The sequence below is a fragment of the Mustela nigripes genome, chromosome 6 (genome assembly GCF_022355385.1).
Source record: "Mustela nigripes isolate SB6536 chromosome 6, MUSNIG.SB6536, whole genome shotgun sequence".
Lineage (NCBI taxonomy): Eukaryota > Metazoa > Chordata > Mammalia > Carnivora > Mustelidae > Mustela > Mustela nigripes.
Window position 1 is genome coordinate 64,226,139 of NC_081562.1, and position 17,172 is coordinate 64,243,310.

Below are 17,172 nucleotides of genomic sequence, written 5' to 3' on the forward strand. Positions count from 1 at the left end.
TCAGTCAAGTGCCTGCTTTTGGCTCAGGTCATGATTCCCAGGGTTCTGGGATCCAGTCCTGCATCGGGCTCCCCTCTCAGCGGGGAGTTTGCTTCTCCTTCTCTGCTGCTCCTCCTACTTGTTTTCTCACTCTTGCTCTCTCTCTCTCTTTCAAATAAATAAAATCTTTATTTTTAAAAAATAAAATCTTTAAAAAACAAAACAAAACCTAACTGCCTTCCCCCTTTCATTAATATTTGCATTTCCATCTCATTTACAGAACACCCTTAACCTTTGTGATCTTACTGGATCCTCACGGTGGCCCTAGTGAGGTAAATACTGTTTGACATAAGATGGAGACTTTTGGAGACTGACTTTCTGAGGCCACTAGCCGAAGTGCCTGGGTCAGACTTCACTCTCTCAAGCGCAGATACAGCCTACCATTTTATACAGTAGTTTTTCCTCTTCTTCAGTTCTCAGGTGCTGTTACTTTTACCATATTTCCCATTGTTTTGCCCATACAGATGTTTTCGGTTCACTACTCAGTTTTGCTCTGGTTAACTAAACACTTTGTGAACTGGATAAACTGCACTCGGAGCTGTTGTCACAAGGTGTAGTTGCAGTAGAGCCTGACGTTGATTTGGAGGACTCCTCCAGTGTAGGATGGGGAAAGCCTGAGGAAATAAACAGAACATTTTGAGGATGGAAAAAAAAAAGGGATCTGAGAATAAGTATTTCTTTAAATCCTAGTTAATACTACTCTCTTTAGGTTCTATCCCTTCCCACCACAACTACTATTTTAGTCTCTTGGAGAAGAGACTGTAGTCAGAAACTTCCTATCCCCTATTTAGCTTACTGATCACTGGTTTTTAAATTTTTATTAATTTTTATTTCTTTAAAAGATTTTATTTATTTATTTGACAGAGAGAGACAGCACAAGTAAGCAGGCAGGCAGAGAGAGAGGGGGAAGCAGGCTCCCTGCTGAGCAGAAAGCCTGATGCCAGGCTTGATTCCAGGACCCTGAGATCATGACCTGAGTGGAAGGCAAGACAACCCACTGACCCACCCAGGTGCCCTCTACATGTGTCATTTTAAAGGAGACTATCACTGACTTACATTAACAAAATACTTAAGATCTTACATTTATAAGATGTGTGTATATATTCTTGCATATATTTCAGATGTTATAATGTAGAGCCTTGGCAACATGACACTTTTGGGGTAGAGGTATTCACTTGCAGATTATTGATGATGGTTTAAAAAAATGTATAATTAACCTTAGATTTTAACTCCCATTTTCTATTTACTGTGTGGACTAGATTCAAGCTTACTAACATAGGCCAGCAGGTGAGCTGCTGCCAACAGGTGGGGAGGACAGCTGTGTGATACTCCATTTAGATGACTAAAATGTTAAATCTCAGAGGCCACAGTGGCAGTGCTTGGAGGAAAAACTACTTCGTGTAATTGGAGTTGTAATCATGCCAGTTATTCTCACTCTGCTGTATTTCTTGGGTAATGTCCATGTCTGTATGTCCGCTAACCTATATATAGATGACTCATAGTTCTCTAACAGTATCCCTGTGTTCCTTCCTGTAACCCCTACTGTAGCTCTTTTGGGAGTGCCAGATGTGAATTTCCAGTTGTCACTGGAAACCTTTAGCAATCTAACACTTGAGCACTTGTAGTTCAGTATGTTCAAAGGCAAACTGATCTTCTCTCCAAACTTTTAATACTCCTTCATGTTGCCCTGTTTAATGACTTCCATAGGTCATCAAAGCTTGGACCTTCAGAATCATTGTTGACTTCCCTTTGCTACTTTATATATTGTATAATTCACAAGTTCCTGTTGATTCAACCTGTGAAATGTCTCACATCTGTCTTACCTTCTTAATTTCTATTGTGGATATGCTGTTTCAGACCCCTTATCTCTCTCACATTCTTTCATGTATTCATTCAGCGAGTATTTATTGATTGCTTTTTATGTATCAGGCATAGTATGAGACTAGATCTCACTAGGTCTCATTCAGTAAAGGTGAACAAGGTATGTCCTCTCTCTTAAATAGAATACAAAGATAGTTAATGCCGAGCATGTATCCTGGACAATGTGCTTACCTCATTTAGTCCTCACAACAGCTTTTGGAAGCATATGAGGAGACAGAGGTGACAAAGACAAAGAGGTGAGGCATATGCATACCATGATAGTACAATAAGACAATGTAGCTGGCTCACATTCTACCATAAATAATGTAAGTGCATTAAGAAATAGACATCCTCAGGACACCCTGGGTGGCTTAGTCGGTTGAGTGGCTGCCTTCAGCTCAGATCATGATCCCAGGGTCCTTGGATGAGTCCCACATCAGGCTCCTTCCTCAGCAGGGAGACTGCCTCTTCCTCTACCTCTGCCTGCTGCTCCCCTGCTTGTGCTCTCTTGCTGACAAATAAATAAATAAAATCTTAAAAAAAAAAAAAAAGAAATAGACGTCCTTTCATGTAAAGTAAAAAACAGGACTCAATGAGCCATATATAAGTTAAACCTAAGTTACAGCTTAGGGACAGCTATTTTAAAATACTTGCAAAGAAATCTGAGAGCAGAACCATAGATGCTTATGGGTTTTTTTTTTTTTTTTTCCTGTTGCCTTAGACACTGCTAACTTGACAGCATTGTTTTTAAACTAATTTATATTCAGAGTCTTTCCAAAACCCACAAAGTTTTAATGGGAGCATCAACTGTCTTTAATTAGACATTTTGTTAACATATTTATCTAAGATAATTGTTGATTCTTATGTAGTTATAAGAAATAATACAGGTGGATCCTGTGTATCTTTTAATTTCCTTTAGTGATAACATTTTTTAAAACAAGATACATATTACAACCAGGATGTTGAAATTGGTACAGTCAAGATAGAGAACATATCCATCACCAGAAGGATCCCTCATGTTGCCCTTTTATAGTATAGTAATGCCCATTTCCTTCTTGTCTCCATCCCCATTTAAGCCCTCACAACCACTGATCTGTTCTTCCTGTGACTTGTTTTTTTATGAATGTTATTTATTTTTCTTAAAGTAGACTCCATGCCCAGCATATGAGCCCACAGCAGGGCTTAAACTCACAACCCTGAAATAAAGATTTAGATCAAGATCTGAGCTGAGATCAAGTCAGACACTTGACTGAGCCACAGTGGCACCCCATTTAAGAATGTTATATTAGTAAAACTTATATAAATGGAATCAGGTATTATGTCAGCTTTTGGGATTGGCTTTTTTCACTTAGCTTAATTCTCTGAAGATTTATCCTGGTTGTTGAATATTTCACTCCTTTTTATTACTCAGTAGTATTCCATGGTATAGATGTGCCAGTTTGCTTAACCACTGTTTTCCAGAGAGGTGGTATTTTAAACCTCACCAAAAGATATGAGTGATCCAGGTTTCTCTGGTGTCACTTTTTTTTTGTCTTTTCTCTTTATGTTATTGAATTAACTGTATCAGGCCTCTCCCTACTTCAAACCATCTTCAATGTTATCACAGCTCAGTTTTAGATATGTGCTTTAAAGGATTTGGTTTAGAAACATTTAGAAACAGGTAGAAACATTGAAGGCATTTGGATACATCCAGTTCAGGGAAAGAGATCTTGGTTAGAAGCAGTTTTGTGAGTTGTCCCTGTTGAGTTGATGGTTAAAGTTATATAAGTGGATGAAATGACAAAAGCAGGGGCGCCTGGGTGGCTCAGTGGGTTAAAGCCTTCGGCTCAGGTCATAATCTCAGGGTCCTGGGATCGAGCCCCACATCGGGCTCTCTGCTCAGCGGGGAGCCTGCTTTCTCCTCTCTGCCTGCTTCTCTGCCTACTTGTGATCTCTGTCTGTCATATAAATAAATAAAAAATCTTAAAAAAAAAAAAAGACTCTAAGAAATGACAAAAGCAGAATGGGTTTAAGAAAAAGAAAGAGAAGAGGGCTGAAGACAGAGTCCTGAGAAGCACTGGTGTTTAAGACTTGGGTGATCAAGTGAGCAATCAAAATATTACGAATATAGGATGACTGGGTGGCTCAAAGCATCTGCCTTCTCTCAGGTCATGATCCCAGCGTCCTTCGATGAGCCCTGCATCAGGCTCCCTGCTCAGCAGGGAGTCAGCTTCTCCCTCTCCCTCTGTGGGTGTGTTCTCTCTCTCAAATAAATAAATCCTTTAAAAAATATTATAAATATATTCTTCAAAACAAGGAAACATTAAAAAAAAAGAGCTTATAATACAGTGTTAGGTGCCTGACAAAGAGACATTTTCAGGTGAGAACTGAAAATGTCTCTTGCATTTGGTATCTAAAGGATCAGTGTTGGTTTTTGCTTGGCAGTTTCAGTGGGGGAAATGAGGGCAGAACCCTGGGGATAACTGACTGAAGTACAAGTAGAACTAAAGAAGTAGAGACAAGGAATGAAGACCATTCTTTGGAATAAAAAGTGAAAAAGAATGAACAATAATTAGCATTATTGGAGAAAGATTGTCTTTTAACTGGGGGAAATGTTTTTAGGCTGAGGTTGAATCGGTGGAGAGAAAGGGATTGAAAATATAAGAACAAGTTTTACAAAATTTTTGGCTGTGAGCATATAATTACTCAAAATCTATTTTTATTTTTTTTAAAGATTTTATTTATTTATTTGAGAGAGAGACAGTGAGAGAGAACATGAGCGAGGAGGTCAGAGGGAGAAGCAGACTCCCCATGGAGCTGGGAGCCCGATGTGGGACTCGATCCCGGGACTCCAGGATCATGACCTGAGCTGAAGGCAGTCGTCCAACCAACTGAGCCACCCAGGCACCCTCAAAATCTATTTTTAAATTGTTTTTTAATAGAGTTTATTTAATTGAGAGACAGAGAGCATGAGCCGGGGAGTGGCAGAGGGAGAGGAAGAGCAAGAAGCAGACTCCTCACTGAGCCCCTTTCCACCGGCGGGGCTCAATCCCATGATCCAGGGATCATGACCTGAGCTGAAGGCAGACGCTTCACCAATTGAGCCACCCAGGTGCCCCTCAAAATTTATTTTAATGAAAAGTATATAGAAAAGTGAGCTTTATTTATTTATTTATAAAATATTTTATTTATTTGACAGAGATCACAAGTGGGCAGAGAGGCGGGGGGGGGGGCACGGGGGGCGGGGGAAGCAGGCTCCCTGTGGTGCAGAGAGCCCAATGTGGGTTTCGATCCCAGGACCCTGAGATCATGACCTGAGCCGAAGGCAGAGGCTTAACCCACTGAGCCACCCAGGCACCTGACAAGTGAGATTTATTGAGCAAGGTGCCAGAAGAGATGGAGAGAATTAGGTTCAGATTGGGGATAAGGAGGTGAATAGGGGTAAGCAGAGATTAATTTGTGTTTGAGTGAGTTGAGCCTGATGGCTTTGCTCATCTTTGCAGGGCTCCATGAGACAGGTAGGAGTTTGAGAAGAGTCTTGAGGTTGGGAACGGTTGCTGGGAAATGGACGATGGTTCTGATCAATGAAGGAATAGGATTGTTGAGCCTAAAAAAAGAGTACACGTGGAGGCACCTGGGTGGCTCAGACAGCTGGGCATCTGCCTTTGGCATAGGTTGTGGTCCTGTGTTCCTGGGATCAAGTCACACATTGGGCTCCTTGCTAAGCGGGGAGTCTGCTTCTCCCTCTGCCTACTTCTCCCCTGCTGTGCTCTCTCTCTCTGACAAAAGAGAAAAGAAAAAACACACAACTGTGGAAGTATTAATTTGCATAGTGGGTCAAGGGTGGACCTAAGAAGTTGAATTGGGAGTTTCAAAGCAGAGGATGTGTAGTCAGGTATGGGAGACTAAGGATAACTAAAAAAGTAATGGAGTTGGAAAACAGGTGAAGAATTAATGGGGGAGAGAGAGATGGAAGAATAGGTCCTAATTTGAAAAGAGGATACTGGAGTTAAGATTTCAGAGGTCAAGGAGCTTTAGATTATCATTAGTTCCAAGAAAGTGGGTTAATGAAACAGTGTGGAGATGAAAACACTACATTTCCAACGACCCTGGAGTACTAAGGTAAGGAGTTTGAATATTATCTTAAAATTGATGGGAAATCACCAAGGAAGGGACGTGACAGTCTTAACCTTTAAGAAACATTACTCTAATGGCAGTGTGGAGGATGGACTAACGAGGGGGAAACTGGAAGCAGTAAGAGACATTGCCAACCACTAGGCCATTGGATTTTTTGGGCCAGATAATGCCACAGTGGGTGATAATTGTATAATTCTTCTTGCCTTTCACTACTCTTCTGAGAAGATACGGACATCTTTCAGAAACTCTCAGGCGCAATAGTTTCTCTGATGTCTTTATTTTCACCATTACTCTGTAAATACTTTTACATTTGTATCTTCTGTCAGATTTTACGTTCCTTCATAATAACCTGCATGTCAGTAATCTTCTTATAATGTGGTACCTAAATATCTTAGTACTCTGGCCCCAAAACATGTTTAACAGATGTTCAGCGAATGAATGAATGAATGAATGAATGAATGGAGATGGCTCCCACAGACCAAAGGAACCCTGTCCTCCTATGAGCTAATGATCTTTAAGGTCCCAACAAGTCTGCCCTGGAACAGGTTCAGTTGTGATGCCCAAACACTTTCGTACTAACAAAAAGTGCCATTCCATGTAAAGAGATCTCGAGCCCGGTTGTTTCCTTATCTGGGAAGCAGGTGAGGCTGTTTTCCGTAAGGCAGCATGGCGGACGCTTGCTGGAGCCGGTGAGCGCGGTTTCCCTCCCGGGAAGAAGCCATTACTGTTTTCCGTACAGCAGCATGGGGGCCGCCTGCGGGAGCTGCCATAGTATCACGCCCTGGGGGAAGAGGCCGCCGTAAAGGAAGCGGCGCTTCCTCTTCTCATTTCTCCCGCCTCCCACCGGCTGTCGTAAAAGGGTGAATGGAGAGCGAGTTGTGGGGGGTAGAAAGGGAGGACAGGGGGCGCGGAGTCAGAGTGGCGCAGCAAGTGGCTGCAGGTGGCGACGGTGGCGGGGGGTGGGGAGTGAGGTAGTCTGGGGTCGCGGAGGAGGAGGCTGAGAGGATCAAAAGAAAAACTAAAGCTGCAGTCTGGCCTACTGATCCGGGGGCCGCGGAGCCCCCACCCGGGGAGATGGACCTCAACCGGATCATCCAGGCGCTGAAGGGCACCATCGACCCGAAGCTGCGGATTGCAGCTGAGAATGAGCTCAATCAGGTGAGGAGCGGGCCTGCGGCGCCCCCCTGGGCCCCCCGCGGGCTCACCGGGCTCTCCCTCCTCGGCGCCCCCGATCTCCACCCCAACCCGGGCTTCGGACCCCGACGCTCGTCCCGGCCCGCCCCCCACCCCCAGCCCCCGGGGGCTAATTGAGCGGCACTCCCCGGATCTTTCCTGAACAACTCGCGCACCTGTTGGCCACCTTTGCATCTTTTCCTGTCGTTTTCCTTCCACGGTGCAGTTTGTTCAGTCCACTGGATCGCTGAAAGAGGCTTTGGAAAGCTTGGCCAGTGTTCGCAGGGTGTGTGATTTCCCGAAGTACGCTGATTTAGGGAAGGGGGTGGGAAATTTCGCTTAAAATTCGGATCTGAGTTAGCTTTTCTCCAGACCCAGCCTTTTTTGGGTGTTGCGGTGGGAAGCCCTCCCATCGCCTGCTTCTGTGGGGTTGGTAGGACTGTTTTGACACTGATTGGCAGAGTTTTGTTGGAGCTCTGGGAAAGGCGGCCAGGAGAGAGCAAGGGAGAGGACAGGCAGTTTTCATCGTGGTATATTGTATAAAAGACACGTCGATTAATGTGCGTTTGGAGGCATTTCTTATAAGCGCTAAAATGTGTAAGACTTTCTTTTATCTTCCATCCTCTGTTCTTACTGGCCCTAACGTTGTTCCAGGGTTACCACCGACATTTCGAAATTGTAGTGATCCCAAAATTTAGCTCCTGTTTTCCTCCTCCCCTGTAAGGATGAATGATAGACTTCTCACTAAAAAGTACGAATTAAGGTCTACTTCCTAGGGTAGAGTGACAGCTGGTTGAGGTTGGGGTAATCCTTAAAATGTAAAGGAATATACCTAAATTAGTGGTTTTCAAGGTGCTGCCCAGGATGAGCAGAATCTACATCATCTGGAAACTTGCTGGAATTGGAAATTACTGGGCTTCACATTTAGAGAATCAGAAACTCTGGGGGTGGGTCTCAATTATTTTTTAATTAGCAAGCTAGGTGATTCTGTGCTTCCTGAAGTGTGAGAGCAGCTGTCTTAAGTAAAAGTTTCTGTGGGAGTTCACTAAGGTTTTCCTGGTTGGAGTTGACTTTAAAGTGCAACTGTGCATTTAAATCTTTGAAATCCAGTGGGAAATCTGGACGGCGTTTGGAGTAAGGGTGAATTCAGGATTCCCAAGAGATAAAAGGGAGAGTGAAAGCACTGGAGGGAAGGTGGAGTTAAACAGAAGCCTAAAGAGCATGTGTTGTTACCTCAAAAAGAAAAGGACTCTCATTCAAAATAGGGGAACGTTAAAGTCAGTACCTGTCTCAGGCTTTGCGAAGCAGGGTACTATATGTTGATTGGCTAGAAGAATAGTAATCCAGGGGTTGCTTAGAAGGAACAAAGCAAGAGCTGAACTTGCAATCTATTAGTATGACCAGGGGCATTGGCCTGTTTGTGACCCCCTTCTCTTCCCAGTGAGGCCAGATGTTATTTTAATAGTGTCAGTAGGGATCATATCTTTGGTATCATGTTGTACCTTCCTGCCTCTGTTCGCCTATCCTTGCTTTGTTTCTGATTCATCAATGTGTAAGTGATTCATCAATGTATAAGTGTCTGTCCCCAGACAGAGGGGAAAGGTTGGTGGGAAAGCCTGCAGAACTAGAAGAGACCCTTGGGACCCCAGTCTACATTTTTCTTCATGGGATTTTAGTTCAAACCCATTTCATCCTCACTCTGCCCTGCCCCATATCCACCCATTTCATCACAAACCATAGTTTCCTCTGCAACTGCTCTAAGTAGCTTATTGCTATGCCACTCTTTGGCATTACGTTTTGTACAATGCTTTGGATTGTAATACACTCTTACTAAGTACTTTAAAAAAAAATTGTAAGTAGAAGACAAGTATAATGTCGCATAACCTTATAGTTATGGCTTATATGGCTATAATGTTGGGTTTTGTGTGCTTATTCTCTATCACCACTGTAATGTCCTGCTTTGCTTGTGGGGAATCTATCATAAGTGATTAGGGTCCAGCTTGTTTATTTTAGTCTAGGTCCCCCCTCAGCAACTATGCTCTGCCTAGGAACTGGAGGCAGCTTCTGCAATGTACTGATCTGTCAATTGCCTTGTAGAAGAGTAGGCAGTTTCAAAACATAACGGCCTCTGTTCTGAGGGATAGATTCTTGTTTGGAGTTACATTTTTCTGTAGTCAACATATTTCTGTTACTGGTTATTGGTTCCTTGATTGCTGTGTGTGATATTGTTTCTGTGGAAACATTTTGTGTGCATTTTCATTTTTTCTTTTTTTAAAAAAGATTTATGTATTTGAGAGAGGAGAGCTTGTGAGCCTGGGGAGGGACAGAGGGAGAGAGAAACTTAAACAGACTGTACTGAGCATGGAGCCTGAAACGGGGCTCAGTATCATGACCCCGAGATCATAACCTGAGCCAAAACCAAGAGTTGGATGCTTAACCAATGGAGCCACTCAGGGGTCCCCAGAAAACACATTTTCAGTTTTATCTCAGGATATTAAGAATGCATCCTTTGTGCATTCCTCCTTGTTTTTAGGCCCAGAAGTCACCTTAGCAGCAGCAAAGGGAAGCAGGAGTGGGTAGATATCTTGCTCCAGTAACTCATCCACAAAGTTATCTTCTTTTAATAAAACATTCTCCACATGGCCTCAGTAGCGAAATAAAAATAATTACTTTCTTTGCTGAGCTTTGGAATCCCTGTTTTTCTGTGCATCTGTCTGTATCATTTTTATTGCCCTTTAAGAGGGTTTGTTTATATGAATAACATTTATTTGTTTATTTATTTTTAAAGATTTTATTTATTTATTTATTTGACAAAGAGAGAGAGGCAGGGAGAGAAAGAACACAAGGGGGGCGAGATTGAGAGGGAGAAGCAGGCTTCCTGCTGAGTGGGGAGCCTGATGTGTGGCTCGAACCCAGGACCCTGGGATCCTGACCTGACCACCCAGGTGCCCCATGAATAACATATTTATTGAGTTCTCATGCAGACACTAATGTAAGACTCTGCTTTCACAGAGCTTGCATTCTGGTGGGGGATAGTGATAAGTAAGTAGTATTAGGTCATAAGTGCTATAGTGCTATAGATAGTAAAGTCCTGGAGAGACAATGTTGGAGTGTATAAATAATGTGGTCATTCTCTGAAGAGTGACACTGAGCCGAGACCTAGATGTTGTGAAGGAGTGAAGCAGGTGAAGAACTGGGAGAGAAACAGGGAAGAGCAAGTCCAATAAAGGCCTTCAGCTTGGCATATTGGAGCACTTGAAAAGGTAATGTACTGGGAGCCATGAGGCAGAGAACGGGAGGCAGCAGGTCTTTGCTTTAAAATGAGTTCTCATCAGATGCAGAATTATGCTAAGTAAATACACTATTTTCAGAAAACTTCAGAGATACAAAGTAAATATTGAGAAATGTCTTTCATTTTTTTTCTTAGAAACCTGAACTCCGAGGTGGAAAAAGAAATTGGATAAATATTTGTGAGGAAAAATTGTATGAGACTTTATCTGAATTTACCTTTGGATGTTTTAGCTGACCAAATTAACATAGTTTGAATCAAGGTTGAAAGGAGAAGACAAAAAGTTGCACAAGGTCATTAAAATGGCAGACAGTTGCAAAAAAATGGAGTTCCAAAATGTGTACAAAGGCAATAGTGTTGAAGTCAAAGCAGTCTCCACAATAACTACTCTAAAATAGATACTGTTAGTCTAAGTGTACAGGTTATTTTGTACTTATGTGTAATAAGTATCTAAACTGGAGAGATTAGAACTAAGCTATGGATGTTTTAGTCTTGGATTCACCATGGGATCTTTCTGTATCTGAAATGTTACAAACATGAGTTATTTTATAATAATGTACATGTAGAAGGTTAGAAGATTGGGCTAAATCTGTGTTATTTTGACTCCTGTAAACTGCTGTTAGGAGAAATCTGTTTTCTTAAAAATTACTTTAAAATGGTGGTTTCAATTATGAATGAAAAAGAACTTTATGTACAACAGATTTAAAATTCTGAGGTTTAGATAGGATGAAAGGAAGAACAATTATAGGATAATTAAAATTTTTAAAAAAAGTTTTATTTATGTATTTGACAGGGAGAGAGACAGTGAGAGAAGAAACACAAACGGAGAGAGGGAGAAGCAGGCTTCCTGCCAAGCAGGGAGCCCGATGTGGGTCTCAGTCCCAGGACCCCGGGACTATGACCCAAGCTGAAGGCAGATGCTCAACAACTGAGCCACCCAGGCACCTGGATAATTCAAAATTTTATAGAAAGAATTGGAAAGCAAAATGTTCTTGAATGGAAAAGATCGATATTAAAATCTCGATACAAATTTTCCCCGAAAATTTTAGTCCTTTATCTTATTAATGCTGTTATGAATAAATGAGTAGGAAAGATGGTTAAATTAAAAAGTTGAGTGGTGGGCGCCTGGGTGACTCAACTGGTTAAGCGACTGCCTTCAGCTCAGGTCATGATCCCAGAGTCTGGGGATCGAGTCCCACGTCAAGCTCCCAGCTCTATGGGGAGTCTGCTTCTCTCTCTGACCTTCTCCTCTCTCATGCTCTCTCTCATTCTGTCTCTCAACTAAATAAAGAAAATCTTAAAAAAAAAAAAAAAAGTTGAGCGGTATATGTAAACCTAGTGGTATGTTGAAAAAGATGCCACTGTAGGTCCAGGCTCCTGGGAGAAGGGAAGCTGAACAGATTCTCTTCATCATTGTTGGCTTTAGCCTTACTGAGAATTTGTGAATCTTTTCTGGGAATGTCAGCGGGCAAGGCCAAGTGTAAGCTCTGGGAATGTGGCAGAAAGGTTACCTGGTCCAGGTACTTGACATTTGGGGGAGAGTATTATCAAAAGGAACCGGCTGTTCTGTATTTTTTTTTTAAAATTATTTATTTATTTATTTATTTTTACTTCTACAGTCAGCCTGTCAAAACTCAGGGGTAGGTCAAAGTAGAACTACTTGGGGGTGGCGGGGAACTGACCCAGGCAGCACACACATCAGCACAGACTTACTTGGGTGTCAGGTTTAAAAGATGATCCTCCAGGTGCCTCGGTGGCTCAGTTGGTTGAGCGCCTGCCTTTGGCTCAGGTCATGATCCTAGGGTTCCAGGATTGAGTCCTGGGTTGGGCTTCTTGCTTATGGGGAGCTTGCTGCTTCTTTTGCCTGCTGCTCCCACTGCTTGTGTTCTCTCTCTCTGACAAATAGATAAATAACATCTTTAAAATAAAATAAAATAAAATAAAATAAAATAAAATAAAATAAAATAAAGGATGCTCCACCAACAGGGCAGCTGGTGGTGACAACTCTCAACACTGTCTTATGAGGCACATTGTTCCAGCCTGGACTGGTTCTTCATAGCTCATTGCACAGATAATTTACATTATCTTGTCTGTTTTCCTATGCTGGATCCATGTTTTCGTTTGACAGAAATACTATCAGCAAAATTAAAGCACAAATAAGCTGGGAAGAAACACTTGCAATGTGTAGGTCCAATAAAAGTTAGGATTTTAAATTTATAAATAGCTCTTAGGATTTATTAAGAATGAAACAAATACTCTTCAAAAAAGGATAAAGGGAATAATTTGTAGAAGAAAACAAATAGCCAACAGAAAGGATAAATTTTAACTTAGCAGAAATGTAATTTAAAACAAGAGTCAATTTTGAAGGAATGATAATGCTAAACATTGTATTGGATAGGTGGGTATATACTACTTTTGGGAGTGTAGATCGCTACACATTTTCTGGAGAGCATTTTAACAATATATGTTAAAAAACAAAAATATTCATACCCCTTTATTCATCAATTTATTACAATTTTGATTTGAAGTATTTCAGTAATTTATTTTCGCCTTGGAAAATTTCTCTCACTATAAAAGTTTTCCTTTTATTTGGACAGTAATGTATTCAGTAACAGTGCTAACAGTTATTCATTTATATTGGCCTATTTTATAAATATTTCTTTGTAATTTCAGTCCTACAAGATTATCAATTTTGCCCCCAGTTTACTTCGGATTATAGTCTCTGACCATGTGGAATTCCCAGTACGCCAGGCAGGTGAGTAGTTTTTTCATCCTTTATAAAATTATTTGTATCTGTGATTTCTTTAAAAAAATAGGAAGCACACATAAAGTATTTCTAATGGCTTAAAAACTCTCTTTTTCCCTGGAAATTTAGAGGTAGATACTGAGCTTTTACATCTTCCCTGGTTTTTCCTCTCCCCCTCTCCTTTTCACCTACTGATTCCTTGCCTCTGTAACTTTGCCATTTTCCCCCTTAGTTTTCACAATTCCAGTGGCTTAATCTCCCTAATTCTTTATGATTCCTGGTGGCCCACCCTTTGGTTCCATAGATGAAGACTGTGAATTTATGTATGTGGATTTGAGCTCCATTCATAAGTCAGATTGTGGATGTAATATATGTGCACAGGTGTTCCTAAACACGTGTTTGGGGAACAGGACTTTTCTTTTTTTTTTTTTTTTTAAGATTTTTATTTATTTATTTGACAGAGATAGCAGCAGCAGAGGGAGGGGCAGAGAGGGGGGGAGAAGCAGACTCCCCACTGAGCAGGGAGCCTGATGTGGGGCTGGATCCCAGGACCCTGAGAGATCATGACCTGAGCCGAAGTCAGAGGCTTAACTGCCTAGCCACCCAGGCGCCCCAGGACTTCTGTTTTAAACTTGAGACTTACTTTCAAGTGCTGTGTGACCTTATGGTAGTTCCGTGGTATTGTGCCTTCCTCTTTTTTGCCTTTTTAATGAGCTGGTCCTTACAGGTCAGAATGTAAAAAATGGCGAACGTCTTGGAGTGTCATGAGTCCTGAAAAGATGGTAATATCAAGATAAAGGGAATAAAATGATAAATGCTAATTTATTTAAAAACTCTTTTTTTAAAGCTCGGCCACTTGATATATATTCTATTTTTGTTTGTTTGTTTGTTTTTTGTTTTTAAGATTTTAATCATCTATTTGACTGAGAGAGACAGTGAGAGAGGGAACAAAAGGAGGGGGGGGGGATGGAGAGGGAGAAGCAGGCTTCCTGCTGAGCAGGGAGCCTAATGCAGGGCTAGATCCCAGGACTCCTGGATCATGACCTGAGCCAAAGGCAAATGCCTAACGACTGAGCTGCCCAGGGCACCCCAATATATATTCATTATGAATAATTTGGGCAACACAGAAAAATACGAAGATGAAAGTAAAAAAATTTACTCAATATTCATTGCTCAGAAATGGCCATCATTAACATTACGCAAACATTAGTCTTTGCAGGTACAGGTAGGGAGAGATCAACAATTTTATACAGGTAAGATTATACTCTACACGCTGATAAAAGTATTTAATTTTCCTTGAGCATAACAAAAAAGAGGTAAAGAATCATTAGCTTTGGGGAAATACTTGTAGCAATATGCATGATTCCCTAAAGATCCCTTTGTTATTAAGAAAAGCTTATGGAGAGACTCTTAATGTCACAAAACAAACTGAGGTTGCTGGGGGTGGGTTTGGGAGAGGGTGGTGGGGTTATGAACATTGGGGAGGGTATGTACTATGGTGAGTGCTGTGAAGTGTATAAACCTGGCGATTCATAGACCTGTACCCCTGGTGCTATAATACATTATATGTTTATAAAATAATTAAAAAAAAAGAAAAGCTTATGTTGTAATTATTTATAACTTTAACAAGGTATATAAGACTTATGTATAGATTTTTTGAAACTGCAACTCTGTTGTTTAATCTTTGTTTTATGAAATAGGGCTGTTCTGAAATCACATTTTGCTAAATGGAAACTATTTTAATAATCTAAGTGTTTATAGGGCCATCGCAGAGTTCCTGTGAAGCTTTGTAGAAATAGTATTTTTAAAGATTTTAACAGTTTATTGATTTAATATGTCTTCTTTACATGACATATAAACACTACAAAAACTCATTGGATTGCCCCAATTACACCCCCAGAGATACCTGCCATCAGCTTTGGTGCAAGGTTCTCCAATTCCCTTTTTTCCTGTAGATTTGATAATTTTAAAATGTAACAAAAATATGTTTTTATTCCACATGGTGTTTTATAACTTTCTTTCTCCCATTGAACCATATACCCTTGGGGGGTCTTTCCATACCAGTGTATATGCATATACATGTGCTTTATTCTTTGTAACAATTGTTCATTATTTCTTTGTACAGAACTACTTTAGTTTATTCAAACAATTTGATATTGATGGATATTTCCTTTATTGTCCCTTTTTTGTTGTTATTGTTGATAGAGGCAAAGCTATAATCAGAATCCTTGGACATTTATCTCAGGATACTTGTGAAAATTTTTTCAAAGAATAAATAACAAGAAATGGAGATGCTGGGTGGATATTAATGATATTAAAATTTTCAGTTTTGAATCTTCTCACCAAGTTGCTTTTGCTTACTTTTTGTATCATATCTGCAATAATGCTAGGTTCCTCATATCCTCTATACAACTTTGAATCTTAATAATGTATGTAACTGAGGGTTTTTTTTTTTTTTTAAGATTTTATTTATTTATTTGACAGAGAGATCCCAAGTAGGCAGACAGGCAGGAAGAGAGAGAGGGGGAAGCAGGCTCCCCACCGAGCAGAGAGCCCGATGTGGGGCCCGATCCCAGGACCTTAGGGTCATGACCTGAGCTGAAGGCAGAGGCTTAACCCACTGAGCCACCCAGGCGCCCCTATAACTGAGTTTTGATATGAGATGTAAATAGCACTTACAGGCAGTTTTTCTTCATAATTTATGTAGATTTCAAATCTGTTAGTCACAAGACAGAGTTTATCTTGGTGGTTATTTTTTATTAGGACAGTTTTCTCTCTTAGAGCATCTATTTTATCATTGAATGTAAAATATACAGTGTAAAATTCTACATTATATCTCCCCTAAACTTATAAAATTTCTGTCCTATTTAATCTATTATTAAAATACAGAGATACCCCAAGAACCTTATGGTGACACCCAGACAGGTAATTTATCATTTTATCATGACATTTAAAAAAGAATGATGTGATTTTTTCCTTTAAAAAGAAGTCAACCTGTATAAAGCTATAAAAAATATGCTAATATTAAATGGAAAGACATAGTTCTGCAGAATAGTCAGATTGCTTGTGGGCAATCCTATAATATTCTTGTTACCATCAATCAAGCTCATTAGTGAATGTCCCTTATTACTTTACTGTGGAGAAATAGGGAAAAAATGTAATATTTTGACATTGATAAGCAAAACAAAATAAATCTGAATGTTCTGTTATTTTCGAGTATTAAGAAGCATAATAGCATTCTTAATATTATTATCCAATGTACAGAGAAAGGAGCCCATCTTAAATTTAGTATAGTTATGATTAAGAATCTCTCAGGTGGCTTTGTTTTCAACTTTTTACTCCTTGCTTGCGAGGAGACCCTCTAATATACCTAATCCTAGTTTCAGAAATGTGGTTTCTTTAGTAAATTTTGGAGTTGCTATGAGCAGAAAAGTTGTTTGGATTTGAAAGTGGTAGTTGAGGGGCATGTGGCTGGTCCGGTCACTAGAGTGTGTGACTCTTGATCTCGGGGTTATACATTTGAACCCCATGTTGGATGTGGAGATTACTTAAAAATAAAATCTTAAAAAAAAGATTAAAAAGTAAATAAATGAAAGTGGTAGTTTAGGGTTGGATGTTACATTAGACCTGATGAAGTCATTGTTGGTGACTGGTGAGGGGACCCTCATTTGAAAAGTAGCATGGGTCTGTTTTCTGTAAGTTGCTTGCTTTTTTGTTCTTCTGATGTGTTGTATATATTTTTAAAAGATGGATGGGGGGGTGCATGGGTGGCTCAATGGGTTAAGCATCTGCCTTCGGCTCAGGTCATGATCTCAGGGTCCTGGGATCGAGACCCACATCAGGCTCTCTGCTCAGCAGGGAGCCTGGTTCCTCATCTTTCTTTCTCTCTCTCTCTGCCTATTTGTGATCTCTGTCAAATAAATGAATAAAATCTTAAAAAAAAAAAAAA

The 17,172-nt window shown here is 40.5% G+C and overlaps 1 protein-coding gene across 3 annotated transcripts in view; it reads left to right on the plus strand.

Moving 5' to 3' along the window:
• The first annotated feature begins 6,829 nt into the window (after positions 1-6,829).
• IPO8 (importin 8) overlaps positions 6,830-17,172 on the plus strand; it is a 116,050-nt gene continuing 105,707 nt past the window's right edge. Inside the window, exons 1-2 of one of the 3 annotated variants that reach the window (XM_059402725.1) lie at positions 6,830-7,173; positions 13,151-13,232. In XM_059402725.1, the coding sequence (XP_059258708.1) occupies positions 7,090-7,173; positions 13,151-13,232 (166 nt within the window). In that variant the 5' untranslated portion in view covers positions 6,830-7,089. The remainder of the gene's footprint in view (positions 7,174-13,150; positions 13,233-17,172) is intronic. The other 2 variants (XM_059402724.1, XM_059402723.1) reach the window with 2 other exon arrangements.